The sequence below is a fragment of the Anabrus simplex genome, chromosome 2 (genome assembly GCF_040414725.1).
Source record: "Anabrus simplex isolate iqAnaSimp1 chromosome 2, ASM4041472v1, whole genome shotgun sequence".
Lineage (NCBI taxonomy): Eukaryota > Metazoa > Arthropoda > Insecta > Orthoptera > Tettigoniidae > Anabrus > Anabrus simplex.
Genome location: NC_090266.1, coordinates 697,257,472 through 697,275,932, shown reverse-complemented (window position 1 = coordinate 697,275,932; position 18,461 = coordinate 697,257,472). Strand labels below are relative to the sequence as shown.

The following is an 18,461-nucleotide window of genomic DNA, read 5'->3' as shown; positions in this document are numbered from 1 at the left end:
TATCTGTGTCGGAGGGACATAAAGCAAGTTGTTAATTAAAAGAACACACTGCTTAGTACTGACCCGTTAACGCCCTCAGCCACAGAGAAGTGGCTCGCAGCTGCTGTTAGAGCATAACATTTCACTGTCAACGCAGTTTTTGATCAACACGGAGAGTTCCTTTCGTGGTTCTATGCGTTCATTCCAAGAACTTACCGGACGACTGAGGAGATGGTTTGAAGTTAGATTATAAACTGCGGGTTGCATAAATCTGAAGAAATACGATGTGTGTGTGTGATAGCAATCTCTGAACTATAGCCTAAAGGTTTCAGTAAAACTTCAATCTTGATACGACTTGCTCGAGTTCTGCCCTGGAAAATTAGGTGGACTCCACTGGGCTTGTGTGCCATGTTGACTCTGAACTCGGCGCTAATAGAATGTGAGTTAGTGATTGCAGGGATAGGATTTATGTGCACCAATTGGCCAGCTAGATTACAATATAATATGGACAGGCAAATTGAGAAACTGGTAGTAGGATATATATTTCAATTCAATTTACACTGACTTACGATGATGTCACATTTAAAGACGATATTGTATACATGCAAGTAATTAGAAATACTGTTCTCAGATGTAATAAATATTTCATTCATAGTTCCAATAAATAAAGAGAAATCTTACGCTTCCTAGCATTCATTTAAAATTAAGGAGAGAACACTATTTGAATCATCACGTTAGTTTATTTTTGAGTAGAATCCAGACAACGTAAATAAAATCAAGTTTAATTTTCGATCTTGTGACATTATACGCCAATCTTTTGGTTCACATAAGCGGTATGCCCAGGCCACTACCCATAAACACAAACTCCATTCATCTTACCGCCCGTAATGTAGATTTCCCGTTATGTAGTTTGTCTGCAGACATTTGGGTAAACTGGTCTTCCTATCATCTGCCAAAGCGTACGATAGGCCGTCTGTCCGTTTATAATTTCATTCTATGTCACTTTTCTCCGTGTATGAGAAATGTGCACGATATATCTTAAAAGTGAACAGAGTATTGAACATAGGATTCAATGCTTCGTTTAAAGTGCACCATATACATGTATATCAATATCGAGGACTTTTGGTTTGTGGACAATTCTTAAGATTTTTCCCAGTTTCATTACGTTACTCAGAATCAATCGGGTTAGGTCTTCCAGAGTCAAATACAACTTCTTAATATATTATTTAGTGACTTCTAAAATACGTCAGCTACGAAGGCCTGGGTATCATTTTAATTAGTTTCAGTTAGTCTTACATCTCAATGACAAATTTTCTAATTGGCAGTGGTACAGAGAGAGCCAGATAATGTCAGTTTGTATCTTACAGTAGATTTTCAATAACAGCGTTGTCCATCTCCGCAGTGTAACAGTTAGCGCTGTTAGCCGTCGTCATTATAGGGCCTGGTTCAATTCCCGATACAGGCAAAGATTTAAGATTGACAAGAGGGCTGGTATGATGTTAGAAATATACATGAAGTTTACCTCCACTGAGGGAATATGAGAACACGTGTTTACGTTTTTAAGTGATATTATATAACTACGTTGAGTATTCAGCCCGAAGGCTGGTTTGATCCTCAACAACTCCACCATCAGCTGTCATAGATGACCTAGGCGTCAATGAAGAGCTACACTAGAGGGGTGAGGCAGTTCCCCGTTGCTTTCCTCGTTGACCCAGGAGTTGGTATTACATATCAGTCTGCGAAGACCACTTGAATTCACACGCATTCACACCATTGTACATAACAGGACCTGGCTGCATAAAGAATGGTAGGTATTACTGGCATCGCTCATACCTCAGTCACTTTCATGTCGTCAAAGTCAAGAATAAGAAAGATAGGTCAATGAAAGTATTAGATTTGTTATTGCCCACATCAGAAGACACAGTGCACTGTAAACACTAGGACTCGCCAGGAAAGACACAATGCTATCATAGCAGCAAGAAACTTCTCCCGGGTTGAGAGTGGAATCTCCCTTCGTGCAACGCTTTACGATATTAGTTGGGAACAAATTACTATATTTCATACAGAGTCTATTATGTTGAAATGAAAAATCATTGTTTCAATTACAGATGAACCTGCCCCACTAAGTCTTTGTATTGAATACAACATATTCCATATTTTATTTTGCAGTAAATGTTATTTGGAATTTGAATATCATCTAAAAGATAAGTAAATAAATCCATCCAAATAGTGATCACTTTTAGATAAATATAAAATATCGTATAGCTAATAATTTGACTTCACTGCTCAAAACCGACAAAAGCTACCACACTTTGCGCACTCATCACAGATGCATTTATCATTGCCCATTCTCCTCCACTAGTGCTACCTCCTGACAAACAGAGGTACCACTACAGAGGGAAAGGAGGCCACGTCGTGCTGTTTCAACAGCTAGACGACGTACAGTATATGGTTAGCCTGTGTGTAATTATCAACCATGGGAGCGTGATTTTTCACTAAGAAAATCTCACATCTGATCACCATGGTGGTCTTTGTGAGAGAGCCAGCAGCTAACCTCCTAGCTCTTCGCACCCCCATAGTCAAAACAAAATATATACTTTCACCTACCTTGGACGTATGAGTCCGAAGGCTTGATTCCGTGGCGAACCCTTTGCCGCAGATATTACAATGAAAAGGACGGTTCTTAGCGCGTTCCACTTGCGCATCGTGGTTGCGCAAATGTTGTTGAAGGTTGGACAGCTGGATGAATGCTCGACCACATTCGGGAAGGTGGCACTTGTAAGGCCGCTCTCCTGTAAGCACACAGGACATAAGTCACATTATTAATACATAACAAATATATACATCATTGTCAGGAAAAATTCATAAAAGTAAACCAGAAATACTTGAAATTTCCCATCAAAGTGGGGAAAAAATTTATCACCTCAGAGAGCCCATTCTGATTTATGGATATACTTTTCCACAAACATTTTCTTCCTATATTTAAGCAGAAAAATCATTTGTGTGAAGTGATTTGGTATGACTCGTTGATGGAATTCTCATAAAAGCTTGCGAAAACTATTCTGACAAAAACATACATTTTCTTTCTACTAATATTCAATTTGTATCTCATAACGATGACACTCGTCACCTCAGGAGTGTACGATAAACTTGGTTACTCGGTTATCATTATCCTTTTCAGAATGGTCTAGTATATGCTCAGCATATGCTCCAGGGAGGAACTAGGTAAAAATAAAGGGCACAGCTAAACTGATAAAGAAGAAGAAGAGAATCTAGAATTTTTTCCCATCCAAAATGAAGATAAATAAAGTCGCCTAGTTACGTAAGTTACTTACCATTTATAAATACAGTGGAATGTCTTTGACAATGGAGCCTGAGAAACGTAGACTACTCGTTTCCCAATTACTTAAAACAAGGTATTAGGGAATGAGAGATCAGACATCATTAGCAGGAAAAGTTAAGCCTCTCGGGCACTAAAGGCATGATGAGTGACCACTGCCACTCTAGTTAGACGAGGAATAGTTACACAGTTTGTTCCCGGAGAACAGCGGTATGCTATTATTGACTAATATTGTCATGCAGAAACAAAAATGGGAGGGAATTACAGTAGCCGGAAGCGTCTTCCAGTTGCTGTATGTACCACCGGAAGTCTAGAGTGGAACAAAGCTTACAACTGTTTTAACTTTAATTAGATCAGTTCATTGTTTTCCTAAGGGTGACTACTTTTGTCACTGCACTTCCTTCCTGCAGAGGACGCGTTCAAATTTTCACCTTGGATTTCTTTAATTGTATGCACATGGTCAATTTACATATGAATCCAATTCGTAGCTTAGGTCTCATCAGAGGGTTTCAACTTCACCGTTCTTTTTGTTCTAACGGTTCCTGAGGCTTTATTGTCCCAGGAAACTTCATACCTGAGAACATAAACCCGATTCCATATAGCCTGCCCATATGCTAATAGGCACGAGTAAAGATGAAACCTCATTTCAATTTCTTTGTTCTTACAGTGGACAGCATCTTTTATATATAGGAAAGTATCTGCATAATCACTTTGTGCACTTTTTCTCATAGGAAAAACAGTTTTTGACAAATTGAGTTAGGAATGAAAAGAACTAACAAATGAAACGGATAAAATCAATGTCATTAATTCCGATAAAACGAGTGAATGAAGCTAATCACTGAGAAGATAATACCTTGTGAGGTGAAACAAATGGCACTCAAATGACAGATAATACACTTGTTGGACGCAGTGAAGTAACATGGACAAACAAAGTTTAAAGATTTCAATAACGTACACATCTTTTTATATCGAAATTAAGTTTTAATTTCCAAATATAGGGCCCTAAAGACAATGTAGAAAGATCTTACTATTTAGAATGTGTCAAAGAAACACTTTCCTCTTTTAGTCAACCTCTCAAGTTTGAGAGAGTTGCAAATTTGCAGAAATACCAGCGTAGAATATGAATTATTGTTACTATTCTATCATGTAAAGGGTTTGGGACTTCTGGGTCACCGATCCGGTGTTATTAGTGTGTGTGATGTCTGTATATATTCGAAGAAGGCGGTCGTGTCCACTATGTTGGGTACCACCTCGAGATTCCCTTGGTTTTAATGTGAGAAATAATTGAAGAAGCACTTGTCTGTTCAACTTTGTTACCTGAGGCTGAGTGCATCCCTTAAGTTAGTCTAAAATTAGTGACAGAAGTGGAAATCAAACCTGGATCAATTGGATTGGAAGTTGCTATATTCCACAACGGCGGGGGAAAAGAAATGAGACGGGGAGAGAGAGAGAGAGAGAGAGAGAGAGCGAGAGAAAGAGAGAGAAAAGTGATGTGGACAACACATTGCTATTTAAACTACAGTAAAAGGCTACTTGGGCCTCTCGAGTTTTAAGTGAAGGCTAGAGAAGTAAGAATCACAAGCCGGGCCCTGTCGTAATCTCATGGTCAATTTGTACTGAACAGTGCCCTCTTCTAAGTGTTATGTACTTTTAAATCTGGGTGAGTCCCGAGTAATCACGATACCAATAACCTGACTTCCGGCTTTGTACAGTACAACTGCTGAACCGAAGAGCACTACGCTGACCATTCAGCCAAGGAACCGGAGAGATTACAGTAGAATAAAACCTACATTCATTATTTTTGCGTAACGTCGATCTGAAAATTGTATTTATGTCAGAATTGTGAGTAAGAAAACGTTCAAAATTGTCCAAAGTAACAAACCAAAATGTCATACTTTTCTGAAGTTCATAATTGCAAACGAAATATTACTGATGGACATGTGAACTCCTGATAGAGTTAGTGTTTGGATGGTCATCACAAATTTAACTATATATTTAAGAATGAATTATTTTATTAAAGAAAATAAGATTAATTATGATGCACCTGTCCGAAAGGACGTGAACCTAATTCAATTGCAAGTAGAAAATAGTAACATTCGTTAGAAGGGATATTGATAGTGATGAATGCTATTTTAATGGCCATAATATCGAGGCATCGGCCGCTGAGAATTGAACTCAACTTTTGGCAACTTTGGTGAAGACTTTGTTGCTGCAGTAACACCAAGACTAGGTTAAGGCACGTACTTAGAATCATTGGTATAACTTAGCTTCAGATGTTCAGGCTCTGAGTTAATCGAGGTTAACATTTCATCACATCTGAAATGTGACTATTTAGAGATATTTCTTGTACAGTATTTTAGTTTACTTTCACACTGGATGCTTTTCACTGTTTATTTCGTAATTTTTAAGAATTTTTCAGGAAAATTAAAGTTTCTGACATATTTAGAAAGTGTTTAATTTATAATGTCTGAACTATTGGTGGAGAAGAAATTTCATAAATTTCAAATTCAAGTGATTCACATTCTTGGAAACAAATGGCAATCCTCTGTTAATATTGCGTTTCAAACCTCGACTCGTCCAACAACTAGAGTTCATATTTCCCTTTCTGATCGTTGAAAGATAGGTTCTTAGGAATCCTGAAGAGAGGCTATTTTAATATGCTTGAATAGGTTCTAACAATGATCAACTCTCAACATATGCCTCTTGTAAGGTCTGTTGTGTACAGTAAAGACTCATTCTTTGCTTGGTGTTAAAAAGCACAGATACCTTAAACCAATCTCAGTATAATGAAAGAGCATGCGGTGTAATGATATTTTATTGTTCTCATTAGGCAAAATCTTAAGACCAGGATAACAAGCACCTTCCACAAAAATAGTTCAGAGTAGATTGCAAGAGAAAGCTTCCGAATTGAACTATAGAAACACGAGTAATTTAGAAATAATTTAAGTACTTTCTCGTTTTAAATCATGTAACTTCAAAATCCTCTGCAGTCCAATGATTACGATTTGAATCATTAACTTCTATGTTTTCTGTGAGTTCGCTCAGTAACTCTTTCGTATTGCTCAATTATTCCATTTGTAATCTCTGTCCCATTTTTCCTAAAATTTAATGAATTTTTCACAGAAACTTTATTCATACCTATTTGAAGGGGATTTTCAAGAATTTTCTTTTTCATGTATCAAATAAATTTGGGCTGGAGAGGGAATTATAAAGTTATTTCCAGAAGATAATATTAATACATTAGAATTTAGAGCATACTAACATGTAATCCTAATTCTAAAGGCTGGCACAAAATAATTCTTCACTGATGATATAAGGTAAATTTAGTCTCACCAAGGTATTACATTGAGTTACATAAGTGATATAGGCATACTAATGCGTTTCTACCAATTATCATATTCTATTGTGCAGAATAGTTTTGTTCACAATCAGACTGTGGAATTTTCTCAAACGTGAAGGTTATATGAACAGCACTCGTGAGAATATTAGGCCTACACATTTCAACTAAAACGTTTATATCACCATTTATGTAACGTATAGTGTATGCTGGAATATAATCATTTTAGGATATTTTTTCCAGTAAATGAATAAGTCAAATTCGGTATAGAACGTGTTAAATCTACATTAAAGTACTTATGTTTATAATTGTTCCAGAAACATGGATCAGGTTGTAAGTGAATAGTTTGTAAACTTGTAATAAAATCATGATTATGTAACTAAAGATCATCACAATGAAACAAGTGTTAAGTGCGGCCAGTATCCAGTATTCGAGAGATAGTGGGTTCGAACCCCACTGTCGGCAGCCCTGAAGATCTTTTTTCGTGGTTTCTCATTTTCACACCAGGAAAATGCTGAGGCTGTACGTCACTTAAGGCCACGGCCACTTCTTTCCCACTCCTAGCCGTTTCCTGTCCCATCGTCACCATAAGACCTATCTGTGTCGGTGCGGCATAAAGCAACTTGTAAAGAAATGAAACAAGTATACGCTACGAGAACCCAAACAGTTGAAAAACAAGTTTCAACCTTATATGACACTAGGAATTTGAAAGCTGTAGGGCATCATGTAAAACTAAATTGATTGATTGACTGTATATTATTTATTTATTTTCTTTTAACCAATGGATGTAATGGATTTTTAGCGGTGAAGAGAAAGCTACTACCAACTAATGATAATAGAGATATTATATTTTTCACTGAGGAAAGGAATACAAGGTTCACATTGTGCTGTTTGCTTATCCGTATGACATACTTGGTTGATATCCCATCCATAGCCTTGTACTGTGTTTGACTAGGACGTGCAACGTTCGCAGTTGAAAGTTAAAGTTCACAGTCCACAATGGACGATGTGCAAACGATCACGAGTCACATTGACATACTCATTACGCACGAAGGTGACTGATGAGCTTCACAACGAGTACAAAAGAGTGATCGAATACATCTGCTGGAATTAATTTTAAACGGAAAACTGGAGAAAGCTCTACTTTTCACATAGGCCTAAACATATCTTTAGTTCATACTGGCAATGGGTATACACGAACTCTAAACTGCTCAATACATTCGTTTAATTGAAGGCACCTACAAAAAATAATGGAATGAATGCAGTGTGTGTTATTATTACTTAGAAGTAAAGTATTGACGTGGTTTAGAGCCACGTTAAGGTGAATGAATCTAAGTTTAGAGAAGTCAGTTTGATTGGATATTTACCGTTGCGCTGAGAGTCCAATCATCCGGGTGAGTCTCGGAGAGTGGAATAACCTCTGAGCACTTGCAAATCACCAAGGAAGTGAACACCCTAACTAGCGGCAGGAAATACGAAGGGTAAGAGTGAGTTGAAGGGTTAAGATAAACGACAGCTGGGGAGCGAGGTGTCTTAGACTGACCCTCCACACCGCTCTCCCGTCAACCGCAGAGTGCACCGTGTAATCATCTTCTTATAACATATCAGTGTGATGACCTCTACCTCACACGGGATCTAGGTCCACAGGTAATAGAATAAAAACACAACAGAGTAAAGGAAGGTCAATGAACTAGCCTACCTCCCTCCTCCCAAGTTGTAGGGAGAGTTCTTTGACGAAGAATGAAATAGTATTACTTAGACACTGGAGATAAGGTAGCTACATTAGGTCATATATAAATTAACAGTGGTATTCCTATGTCCCTCTGTATACGCCAGGGAAGAATATTCATTTAAAACGTTTCAAATGTTTCATCGGTTGTAATGAGAGGCAGTAGTAGATACAAAGCCTCACTCTGATTTTAGAACAGTGTGTCTCCATTTAGTTCACTTCGATAGAGAAACAACATACAACACAGCGCTCTTCTGCTATTGGGGATTAAATGCTTTAATGTATAGAATTATTAGTAATGAACTTTTATTCCTGAATAATTCATCATTTTTCAATGAAGACACGTGGTTTAAATATTTAAACACGAGATTTTACAAGTTTGTAATTTCCTTCTTTAAAAATGTTCATCAGTAAATGGGTAGCAGCTATCATCAAATTATTGGGATTTAAAAAATGATCAAAACTGCATTCACACTGAGGATCTCATGGTGGAGGCTCTACCAATGTTTACAGTTTGCTGCGCATTCTATGCTTTAACGTGTAGCAGCAAAATATTGGCTGAGGAAGGACATGCTACACAGCCAAATGAGCAGTATTTCAATGACAATCTTGAGAGCAGTTTATTTTACAGTCATTCAGAGAAAATGATGGCTTAGTACCCTGACTCAAATCCAAAACCAATTATTCCATAGTCAGGTCTAGATACAGTTTTGGATACTATAAGACACATCATAATAAAACAAGTTTTAAACCGTTCCTATATAAGTCAGTAGATGAGGATGATGAATAAGGAAGTCCCAACCTTTTAATCGAGTTTAGAGCAGTCGAAAATATTTAAAAAAACAACAACAACAACAATCAGTACATTGAGGATCAGAACCAACGTCGCGCGGCTGTGATCTAGGGGTAAACTTCTCGCCTGGCTGGCCTCGATTCCGTTCCTAGCACTGTCATGAATTTAAGACTGGTTTCAGGGACTGGAACCGAGTGTCCTCAGCCTCTCATCCGTGGTTTCGTAATTCAATTGTAACGTTACATTCAGGTCACGGCGACTTCCCAGTCATTGTCCCAGACATAAACACTCCAGTACGGACATCGCATTATCATAAGTTATCAGGCAAAACTTCGCACACATCAATTATACACTCCCAAGTCCCTTACAGGAAGCAACAACAACCATAGACAGTACAGAAACTTGAGATTAAAGGAAGGTTACACCACTAGTTAGGACAGAAGAAGTTCGTGTTTGTGAACACAGGACAAGAAGGTCTAACTGTCTCCACACGAGAACACACTGAGTCTCCAGCGCCCCTGTACCTCTCACCCCGAGTGAAGCGCTCCACAGACCGGACAAAGGACTGGGTCATCATTTTCATTAGCATATGAGTACTTCTTCCTTAATGGAAGATCATTTACATACTAGCCGGTATAGCCAACTCCACAAAAACACAGAGGGGCTTGTAGGGTACGGATTGCAGCCGCATACGAACAAACAGGATGTAAAAAAAAATACTAAATGAAATTAATGGTTGAGGACTGTCAGGACTATACGACCAAGTGCTCAAAAGTCTTTGACCGTCTTTGATGTAAATGTATCTCACATATGTTCATCTAATTTATTTTTTGTTTTAGAATACCTATAGTAATAATAATAATAATAATAATAATAATAATAATAATAATAATAATAATAATAATAATAATAATAATAATAATAATAATAATAATAATAACACCAGACGAGTTGGCCGTGTGGTTAGGGTCGCCCCTGTCGGCAGCCCTGAATATGGTTTTCCGTCGTTTCCTATTTTCACTCGAGGCAACTGTTGGGACTGTGCCTTAATTACGACCACGGCCGCTTCCTTCCCTGTCTAGCATTTTTCTATCCTATCGTCGGTAAAATCTATCTGCGGTAGTGGGTCATTAAACCACTAGATAAAATAATTTCTTTCCTACAGAAACACTATGCATAGGCCTAGATTTTCTCTTTTAAGCGTATCCTATTACTAACTCGTACAGAGCTAAATATCTGCGTTATATAACAGTACCTTTAGCTGCAGAATATGTATGTACAGTATGTAGGCCTATGTATGTAGTCTATGTTCGGTCCTTAGCCCGAAGGCTGGTTGGATCCTCAACACCTGTACCATTAGCTGCCATAGATGGCCTAGGCATCACTTGGGAAATGAGGACTGAGGTAGTTTACCATTGCTTTCCTCAATGACCCAGAATTTTCTATTACATATCAGTCTGCTATACCCACTGAAACGCATGCACCAACTGACCCGATAAGCAACATTTTCAAACCATTCATAGACGGGACTGGCTGCATGAGTAATGGCATTACTAGTATCGCTCATACCCTCTGTCGCTTATATATTGTCAAAGCCAAGGGTAAGACTGAGAAAAATCAATGAAGGTAACAAAATTGATCTAGCCCGTATCAGAAGACTAGTGCTCTGTAAACACTAGGTATCGCCAGCAGAGGCATAGCTGCAGAATATATATCCCACTAAATGGGCATTTGGTTAGCATGTAAGATTTTTTCGCTGTTGTGTTATTGGTAACATTTGCTTTGTTGACCACTTGTACTGTCCTTAGGAAGATAGACATAAGTCAGTATGCTTCCCACACAGCCTTATTAGGTAAGAAGGTTAGAAAAACTGGCACTCATTGTAAAATATAGGATATGGTTGAAGAACTAAGCTTGAGGTACTTTTATATTAAGCTACTTAAATTAGATCTGTTTCGACTTCCTGATGCTTCATTACCCTCCACAGGCGCAAGTTGACAAGAGAATATACGAGCACTGTGAATTCTGTTTAGAAGTGTGAGTTGAATCGTATCTAAGGACTCGCGGAGAAGTAAATAGAAAATATACAGGAATATATATAAAATAAAAGAAGCGACCAACCACTTTGAGCTAAAAATTTCATCTGGAAAAGAAGAGAAAACTTTTTTTTTGTTTTGTTATCTTTGAAAGTCCTCTGACTTCTTAAGAGTGTGCCGTTCTTCCATGCAGCGAAGAGTTCAGTCTTGAAACACCATTTAGAAAGTATGTATCGTCTTTTAAGTTCACATTAAGAAACTGGAAAGTCAGGAGAATTTATTTTACTTCTTGGGAGAAACAACGGTAGCTAATCACGATCATAGTAGTACTTCATTTTGTGAGACTTCGAGGAGATGAGAGAGAGTTGTGGGGTTAGGGGGAGTGGAAGAAGGAGGGGGTGGGGGTAGTCGCAGTTCGAGCGGGAGGGGAGGGGAACGAAAAAGAAGAAAAATATTTTAAAGTTACAACACATCTCTTCTAAAACAAAACTGAAATGGTAAGAACTTAAGAGGAGAAGAGATGAGGTTGAAGAAGGGACGGGGAGCATTGATTGGCTTTCTCAGACTATATAGGGCTCCACTTCATGGAGAGAGGACTTCTTACACACCACCGAGCAGCTCTTACTGAATGATGATTTGGACTTCGTTAGGTCATTCACAGAGGAGAATCTATATTATCACGGTATCACTAATCGAGCTGCGTGACTATACTGCTACTCACGTACCATGAGAAGACATGGCTCGATACCAGACCACTGCAACTTTAACGTTCATGCTGAAGGTTGTTTCATCCGATAATTTCCACAATCATCACATATCGTCATTGAACCTGTAAAATTAGCTATGTGGAATATTTCAGTTTAGAACTCTGGCTGGAAATATTCTGCCAATATGTTATGAATGTTTATTAAAGATCTGTATGTATGTTCAGTCTTCAGCCCTAAGGCTGGTTGGATCCTCAACAGCTCCGCCGTCAGCTGTCATAGATGGCCTAGGCATCACTGAAGAGGTGTACTAGGGAAATGAGGAGTGAGGTAATTTCCCATTGCTTTCCTCACTGAGCCAGAAGTTGCTATTACATATCAGTCTGCCAAGCCCACTGAAATGCATGCACCAACCGACCCTACGAGCAAAATTTTCACACCATTCATAGCAGGGACTGGCTGCGGAAGGAATGGCATTACTAGCATTGCTCATACCTCAGTCACTTTCATATTGTCAAAGCCAAGTATAAGACAGAGACAGATCAATGAAAGTAACAAAATTACTCTAGCCCATACCAGAAGACATAGTGCACTGTAAACACTAGGTCTTGCCAGCAAAGGCAAATTAAAGATCTATCATTCTTAAAAGTTACAGTATGTGCTGCGGGTCAGTATTCTTCTGACATATTCGGCAAGTAGCGGTCTTACCAAACACAACGACTATAAAGTAAGTCTACGATATTTCAAGTCTTGTACGAATTTCCCCAAACCTAGGAATTTGTAACTACACTGTGATAGACATCACATAACGCAGGATAATAATAATAATAATAATAATAATAATAATAATAATAATAATAATAATAATAATAATAATAATAATAATAATAATAATAACGGAATGGCCTCAGCCATCACGTGCAGCCTGCGCGTCAATTTCGATGTTCCATTTTACTCTTTCAGATAGTAGAATGAGCCAGATCTTTCAAGGGCGTTCCATGACTGAGTTTTAATTAATGTTGTCGGGTAAACACGAAGTGTGTCTCCAGAGATCTTTTACGTGCCAATATCGTACGACATGAAGGATTTTTTCCGTCATCAAAAATTCGACTACCCCTGTCGGATTTGAACCCCTTATCTTGGGTAAACTGTGACGATACTATCCTCTAAATGAAGGAAAACATTGAATCCCGGCGTATATGACTTGGTGCAGTTTGAAATCCAAGCAAAAGATATGGAAACAGTTCATAGTTCGAGAAGTGACTCGTGAGGATTTGTTGCTAGAATGCACGCTAAGGACCGTAGAGCCTATGTTTCTTAATATATCTTATATTCGATAAATTATGTAATGTACAATCTGCCTCGAAAGTATTTGTGCCTTCGCTCAAAACAGAATGAGCGTGTGGTATTGTATAATTTCCTCGCAGCAACACTTTTTTCATAAACAATAAACCTACAGATAATATATAATGTTTGTTGTGGGTATCCACAGAATTTATTTCTACAAGGAAGGTGAATCATATTTTGATAATAATTAAAGTTAAGTCTGATAAAATATTAAATGCGAGGAACATACAATACTATGCGCTCATTCTTTCTTTTGAGTGACTATATATTTGAAAATCCAGTCCATAACACCTATTCTAAAGAAGTAATTTTTTTTCCTGGCCTATTTCCAAACATTTGGGGTCGGTATTTTGTTTGGAGTTGGCCCACATTTGCTGCCGGATGCCCATTCTGACACCAATCTCATGTATAGGGATGCATTCACTACAGTATTGTGGTGGTTGGCAGTGTGTGTGGTGTACATGTATTGAGAAGTGAGTCAGAGAAATTAAATTTCTGGACCCGGTTGTGAATCGAACCTGGGACTTCTGAACCGTAGGCCAGTACGCTGACCATTCATCCAAGGAGCCGGTCTATTCTAAAGAAGTAGTTATTTGACAAATATAAATAAAGCAACAGGAAGGATTATAAATGAAGTTCGATGGATTATCAATAAGCTGGTTATATCGTAGTTCCTATTGAAAAATGGCCAAGAATAAGATAGGAAGAACATCTTTCGAGATACCAAGCAAAATCCGTCTGAAACAGGAGTGCATAACCATCCAAACAAACGAGAGATTCGCACAATACGTTTCAATAGTAACATATAGGACTATCATCCAAGCAAGAATGTTCTTCCTTCAGTTTATTCATGCGACTTTCAGTTAGGCTTGACTACTCTACATGGTAACTGTATACAATAGATTGGCCAGCATTTTTTTCAACTAACCAATGCCGCGAAGGAATGTGTGAGAGAAAGATGTTCTCTTTTTATACTGAAGCCTCTGAAGAAGAATGGCTGCAGAGAAACAGGCTGTTGACTCCTAAGCTCACGAGTGCTGATCACCAGCATGGCTTACCCGGAAAGAACTGCTGCTGTCAGCTACTTCACCTTGTCAATTTCTGATTCACTATGACGTTATTAGCCATTGCAGTTTTCGTCTTCATTAGGTTTAGAAAAACATTTGTTGACAAACATAGCGGTAACTGCAATCCGCGGTTCAATTTTGAGAAACCATTTATACAGTCAGTAGCATCGCGTGCATAATTTTTGCGTCTTAGTTCCGTTTTGTACTGTATGTGAAAGACATTTCATATTCCATGCTCATATGATTTATTACATAGTTTTTGTATAACCTTTTAAGCAGCGATTGTAGGTTGTGTCCTGAAAAATGAAGTATACTTTGTCCTAGTGGCAACCCTATAATTAGGGAAGTTATGAAATAAAATTAATAAGAAATAATACATGCGACCGAACACTTATTATTATTATTATTATTATTATTATTATTATTATTATTATTATTATTATTATTATTATTATTATTATTATTATTATTATGCTAGTTGCTTTACGTCGCACCGACACGGATAGGTCTTATGGCGACGATGGGACATGAAAGGGCTAGGAGTAGGTAGGAAGCGGCCGTGGTCTTAATTAAGGTACAGCCCCAGCATTTGCCTGGTGTGAAAATGGGAAACCACGGAAAACCATTTTCAGGGCTGCCGACAGTGGGGTTCGAACCTACTATCTCCCGAATACTGGATACTGGCCGCACTTAAGCGACTGCAGCTATCGAGCTCGGTATTATTATTATTATTATTATTATTATTATTATTATTATTATTATTTCCGGCCCCGTGGTGTAGAGGTAGAATGCCTGACTCTTACCCGTAGGCCCCGGGTTCGATTCCCGGCCAGGTCAGGTATTTTTACCTGGACCTGAGGGCTGGTTCGAAGTCCACTCAGCTTACGTGATTAGAATTGAGGAGCTATCTGACGGTGAGATAGCAGCCCCGGTCTAGAAAGCCAAAGAATAATGGCCGAGAAGATTCGTCGTGCTGACCACATGACACCTCGTAATCTGCAGGCCTTCGGGCTGAGCAGCGGTCGCTTGGCAGGCCAAGGCCCTTCAAGGGCTGTAGTGCAATGGAAAAATTATTATTATTATTATTATTATTATTATTATTATTATTATTATTATTATTATTATTAATAACAAACACGTTCTTAAGCTTATACCAAGTGTTCTGCGGTTACTGGTGCCACCTTTCTCTCATTTTAGTTTTGACTGGGGGTTTAAGGCTGAATGCACTTCTCGAAGCCACGTGATTTATCTCGTAAATATTCCAACCCGGAAACGACCAGGATTCAAGATCTTGCCAGCAGCTAAGTCATTGAGCTAATCATGCCCTTATTATTATTATTATTATTATTATTATTATTATTATTATTATTATTATTATTATTATTATTATTATTATTATTATTATTATTAATCCAGGTCTCTCTCAATTACTTGGGGTCAAAACTTCATGTGGATTGAGCTCCGCTTTTCGGCCGGACGTCTCTCCTGACGCCAATTTTACGGCATGTAGAGGAAGGCAGGCTATTCACTATTGTGTGTTTCTGTAGTGTCTGGTAGTGTGATGAATTGTTAGTGGATGAAGATGCGTGTATTAAGTCGAACACATGTGCACCCAGTCCTCGAGCCATAGAAATTACCAGACGGGGTCAGAAATCGAACACAGGGTCCTCCAAACCAAAGACCTGTATGCTTACCTTTCAACCAAGGAGCCGGGTTATTAATATTATTGGCAGCCTGGTCGAGGCGGTAAAGACGTACTCGGTTCATTCGGAAAGATGTGGGAACGATTCCCCTTCAGAAAGTCGAAAAATTTAAGGAACGAGATTTCCACATCCGGAGGTGTGCATGGCCTTGATGTTCACTCAGCTTGCACCGAGTACCAGGTTCATTCCTGGGGGCAAAGGCGGCTGGGCGTAGAGCTAACCACTCTGCTCCACCAAATGCCGAGGTTAAGGATGGTGGAAGCCTTTACCTTCTTCCACTCTGTACGGAGATGACTTTGCTTCATTATTATTATTATTATTATTATTATTATTATTATTATTATTATTATTATTATTATTATTATTATTATTATTATTATTTCATTTTTATTTCATTACCCGTTTAACTTCCAGGGTTGGATTTTCCCTCAGACTCAGCAAGGCATCCCACCTCTGCCACCTCAAGGGCAGTGTCCTGGAGCGCGAAGACTTTGGGTCGGGGATACAACTGGCAGGAGGACCAGTACCTCGGCAGGCGATCTGACCTGCTATGCTATTATTATTATTATTATTATTATTATTATTATTATTATTATTATTACTATTATTATTAAAAAACACAATGTTGCTCTAAAGCCAGGCGAGTTATTACACTCACTACAGAACAGGAAAACTTCACGATTCAGAGATCCAAAGTTCTAATCTGGAGCCATCAATAACTATCTAGATTTTCAGTACTGATTTCATAAAAATGGCTGGTAATACCTCATTTGAAGTATCAGGAGATCTATCAGTATTGTAGGCCAAATAGTTTCAGTTATACTGCCACAGACTCCACAATCACACCGATTTTTAGAAGTTTTCTTCGAGATATCTCACATTATTTGGTGGGAATTCGAACTACGGCTCACCTTGGTGTGAGGTCTGTAACGATGTCTTGTAGCCATCACGCGAAATTTATGTAATTTATTGGCCGCCTTTAGAACTGGCTGAAATGAAATGGCGTATGGCTTTTAGTGCCGGGAGTGTCCGGGGACATGTTCTGCTCGCCAGGTGCAGGTCTTTTGATTTGACACCCGTAGGTGATCTGCGCGTCGTGATGAGAATGAAATTATGATGAAGACAACACACACACCCAGCACCCGTGCCAGCGAAATTGACCAATGATGGTTAAAATTCCCGATCCTGTCGGGAATCGCACCCGGTATCCCTGTGACGAAAGGTCAGCACGCTAACCATTTAGCCATTGAGCCGGACTAGAACTTGCTGAGTAAGGCTCATGTGAGGAGTGGTGGGAAATTGCTAAGTAAATTTCAATCAATGTTTGTTTCTTGACTACTGATAATAAGGGGTGTCCAGACGTGATCTGTTTTCCATAGTCTGGACGTCTTCCTGTTTTGCCGCAGTGAGAAATGCCCATGACCTCTGAATAATGTGACGGCTTTAGAAGAGTCCCTCGTCCACATAATGCCACATCTACAGCAGCAGAGATCGGAAACCAGTTTTCAAGACGCTACCGTTGCATTGCATTTCACTGCAAACAGTAAATGCTTTGATAGATGCAACTGAATGATGCACAAATGCAGTACAGAGCGGTGAATGACCTGCGCGGCGATTCAGACCAGTTTTCTGGCTTTGTTCTGCTCACAATTCTCAATGGGAACAACCTCTTTTTTTAACCGGATATGGTTGTAATAAACGCCCGTCATATAGGGGTGGCACCAGAAACTCTTCGTACATAGGGTGGATATTAAAAAAATACTCAGGCAGCTATCGGTCGGTGCTAGTGAGATTCAGTGAGGAGTTCGAGATATTGCGACCTTGCGACTGGGACTATTCGCTGCATTCATTCCTAATAATAATGACGTCAGGTCTTTCGAGTTGACGCCTTACAGAGGACCTGCGAGTCTGTGATGATTCCAACCTGAAACGAATGATAATGATGAGGACGGCACATGCGCCCAGACCTCGAGCCAGAGGAATTATCTAATGAAAGTTAAAATCCCTGAGTGGACCGGGACCCCTTCGACCAAAAGCCGGTATGCTAACCATTTAACCATAGAGACGAACAATAATAGTGTGATGTGGTTTTAAAGTGCTTTCAAGAGGTGACGGTGTTAAAGGGTCGAGGTGGCGGGAAGGCTAGTAGGCCCCGAGATTTTCTAGAAACCGAAAATGAGATTTTGGTGCTAGTAGATACTTGAAACTTTGAGGCACACGCTGAAATCACTTCTTTTCCTGTGTGGACGTTTTTAAATGGCCCCAAAGACGTTTTAATCACACCAGTAGATTGGAAGTTTTCAGAGTTAGGCTATATACTGTATAATGAAACACACGTATCCTTGGATGATTGTTCTGCGTAGTGTTCTTTGGTTCAGAGGCCCCGAGTTTGATTCCCAGTCGGGTCGAAGATTTTAACCTTATAT

General features: G+C 38.9%; 1 protein-coding gene across 1 annotated transcript in view; it reads right to left on the bottom strand.

Moving 5' to 3' along the window:
- Positions 1 to 18,461, bottom strand: part of LOC136863040 (uncharacterized) — a 361,925-nt gene that overhangs the window by 84,646 nt on the left and 258,818 nt on the right. The window contains exon 4 of the mRNA XM_067139358.2: positions 2,583 to 2,771. Within this exon, the coding sequence (XP_066995459.1) occupies positions 2,583 to 2,771 (189 nt within the window). The remainder of the gene's footprint in view (positions 1 to 2,582; positions 2,772 to 18,461) is intronic.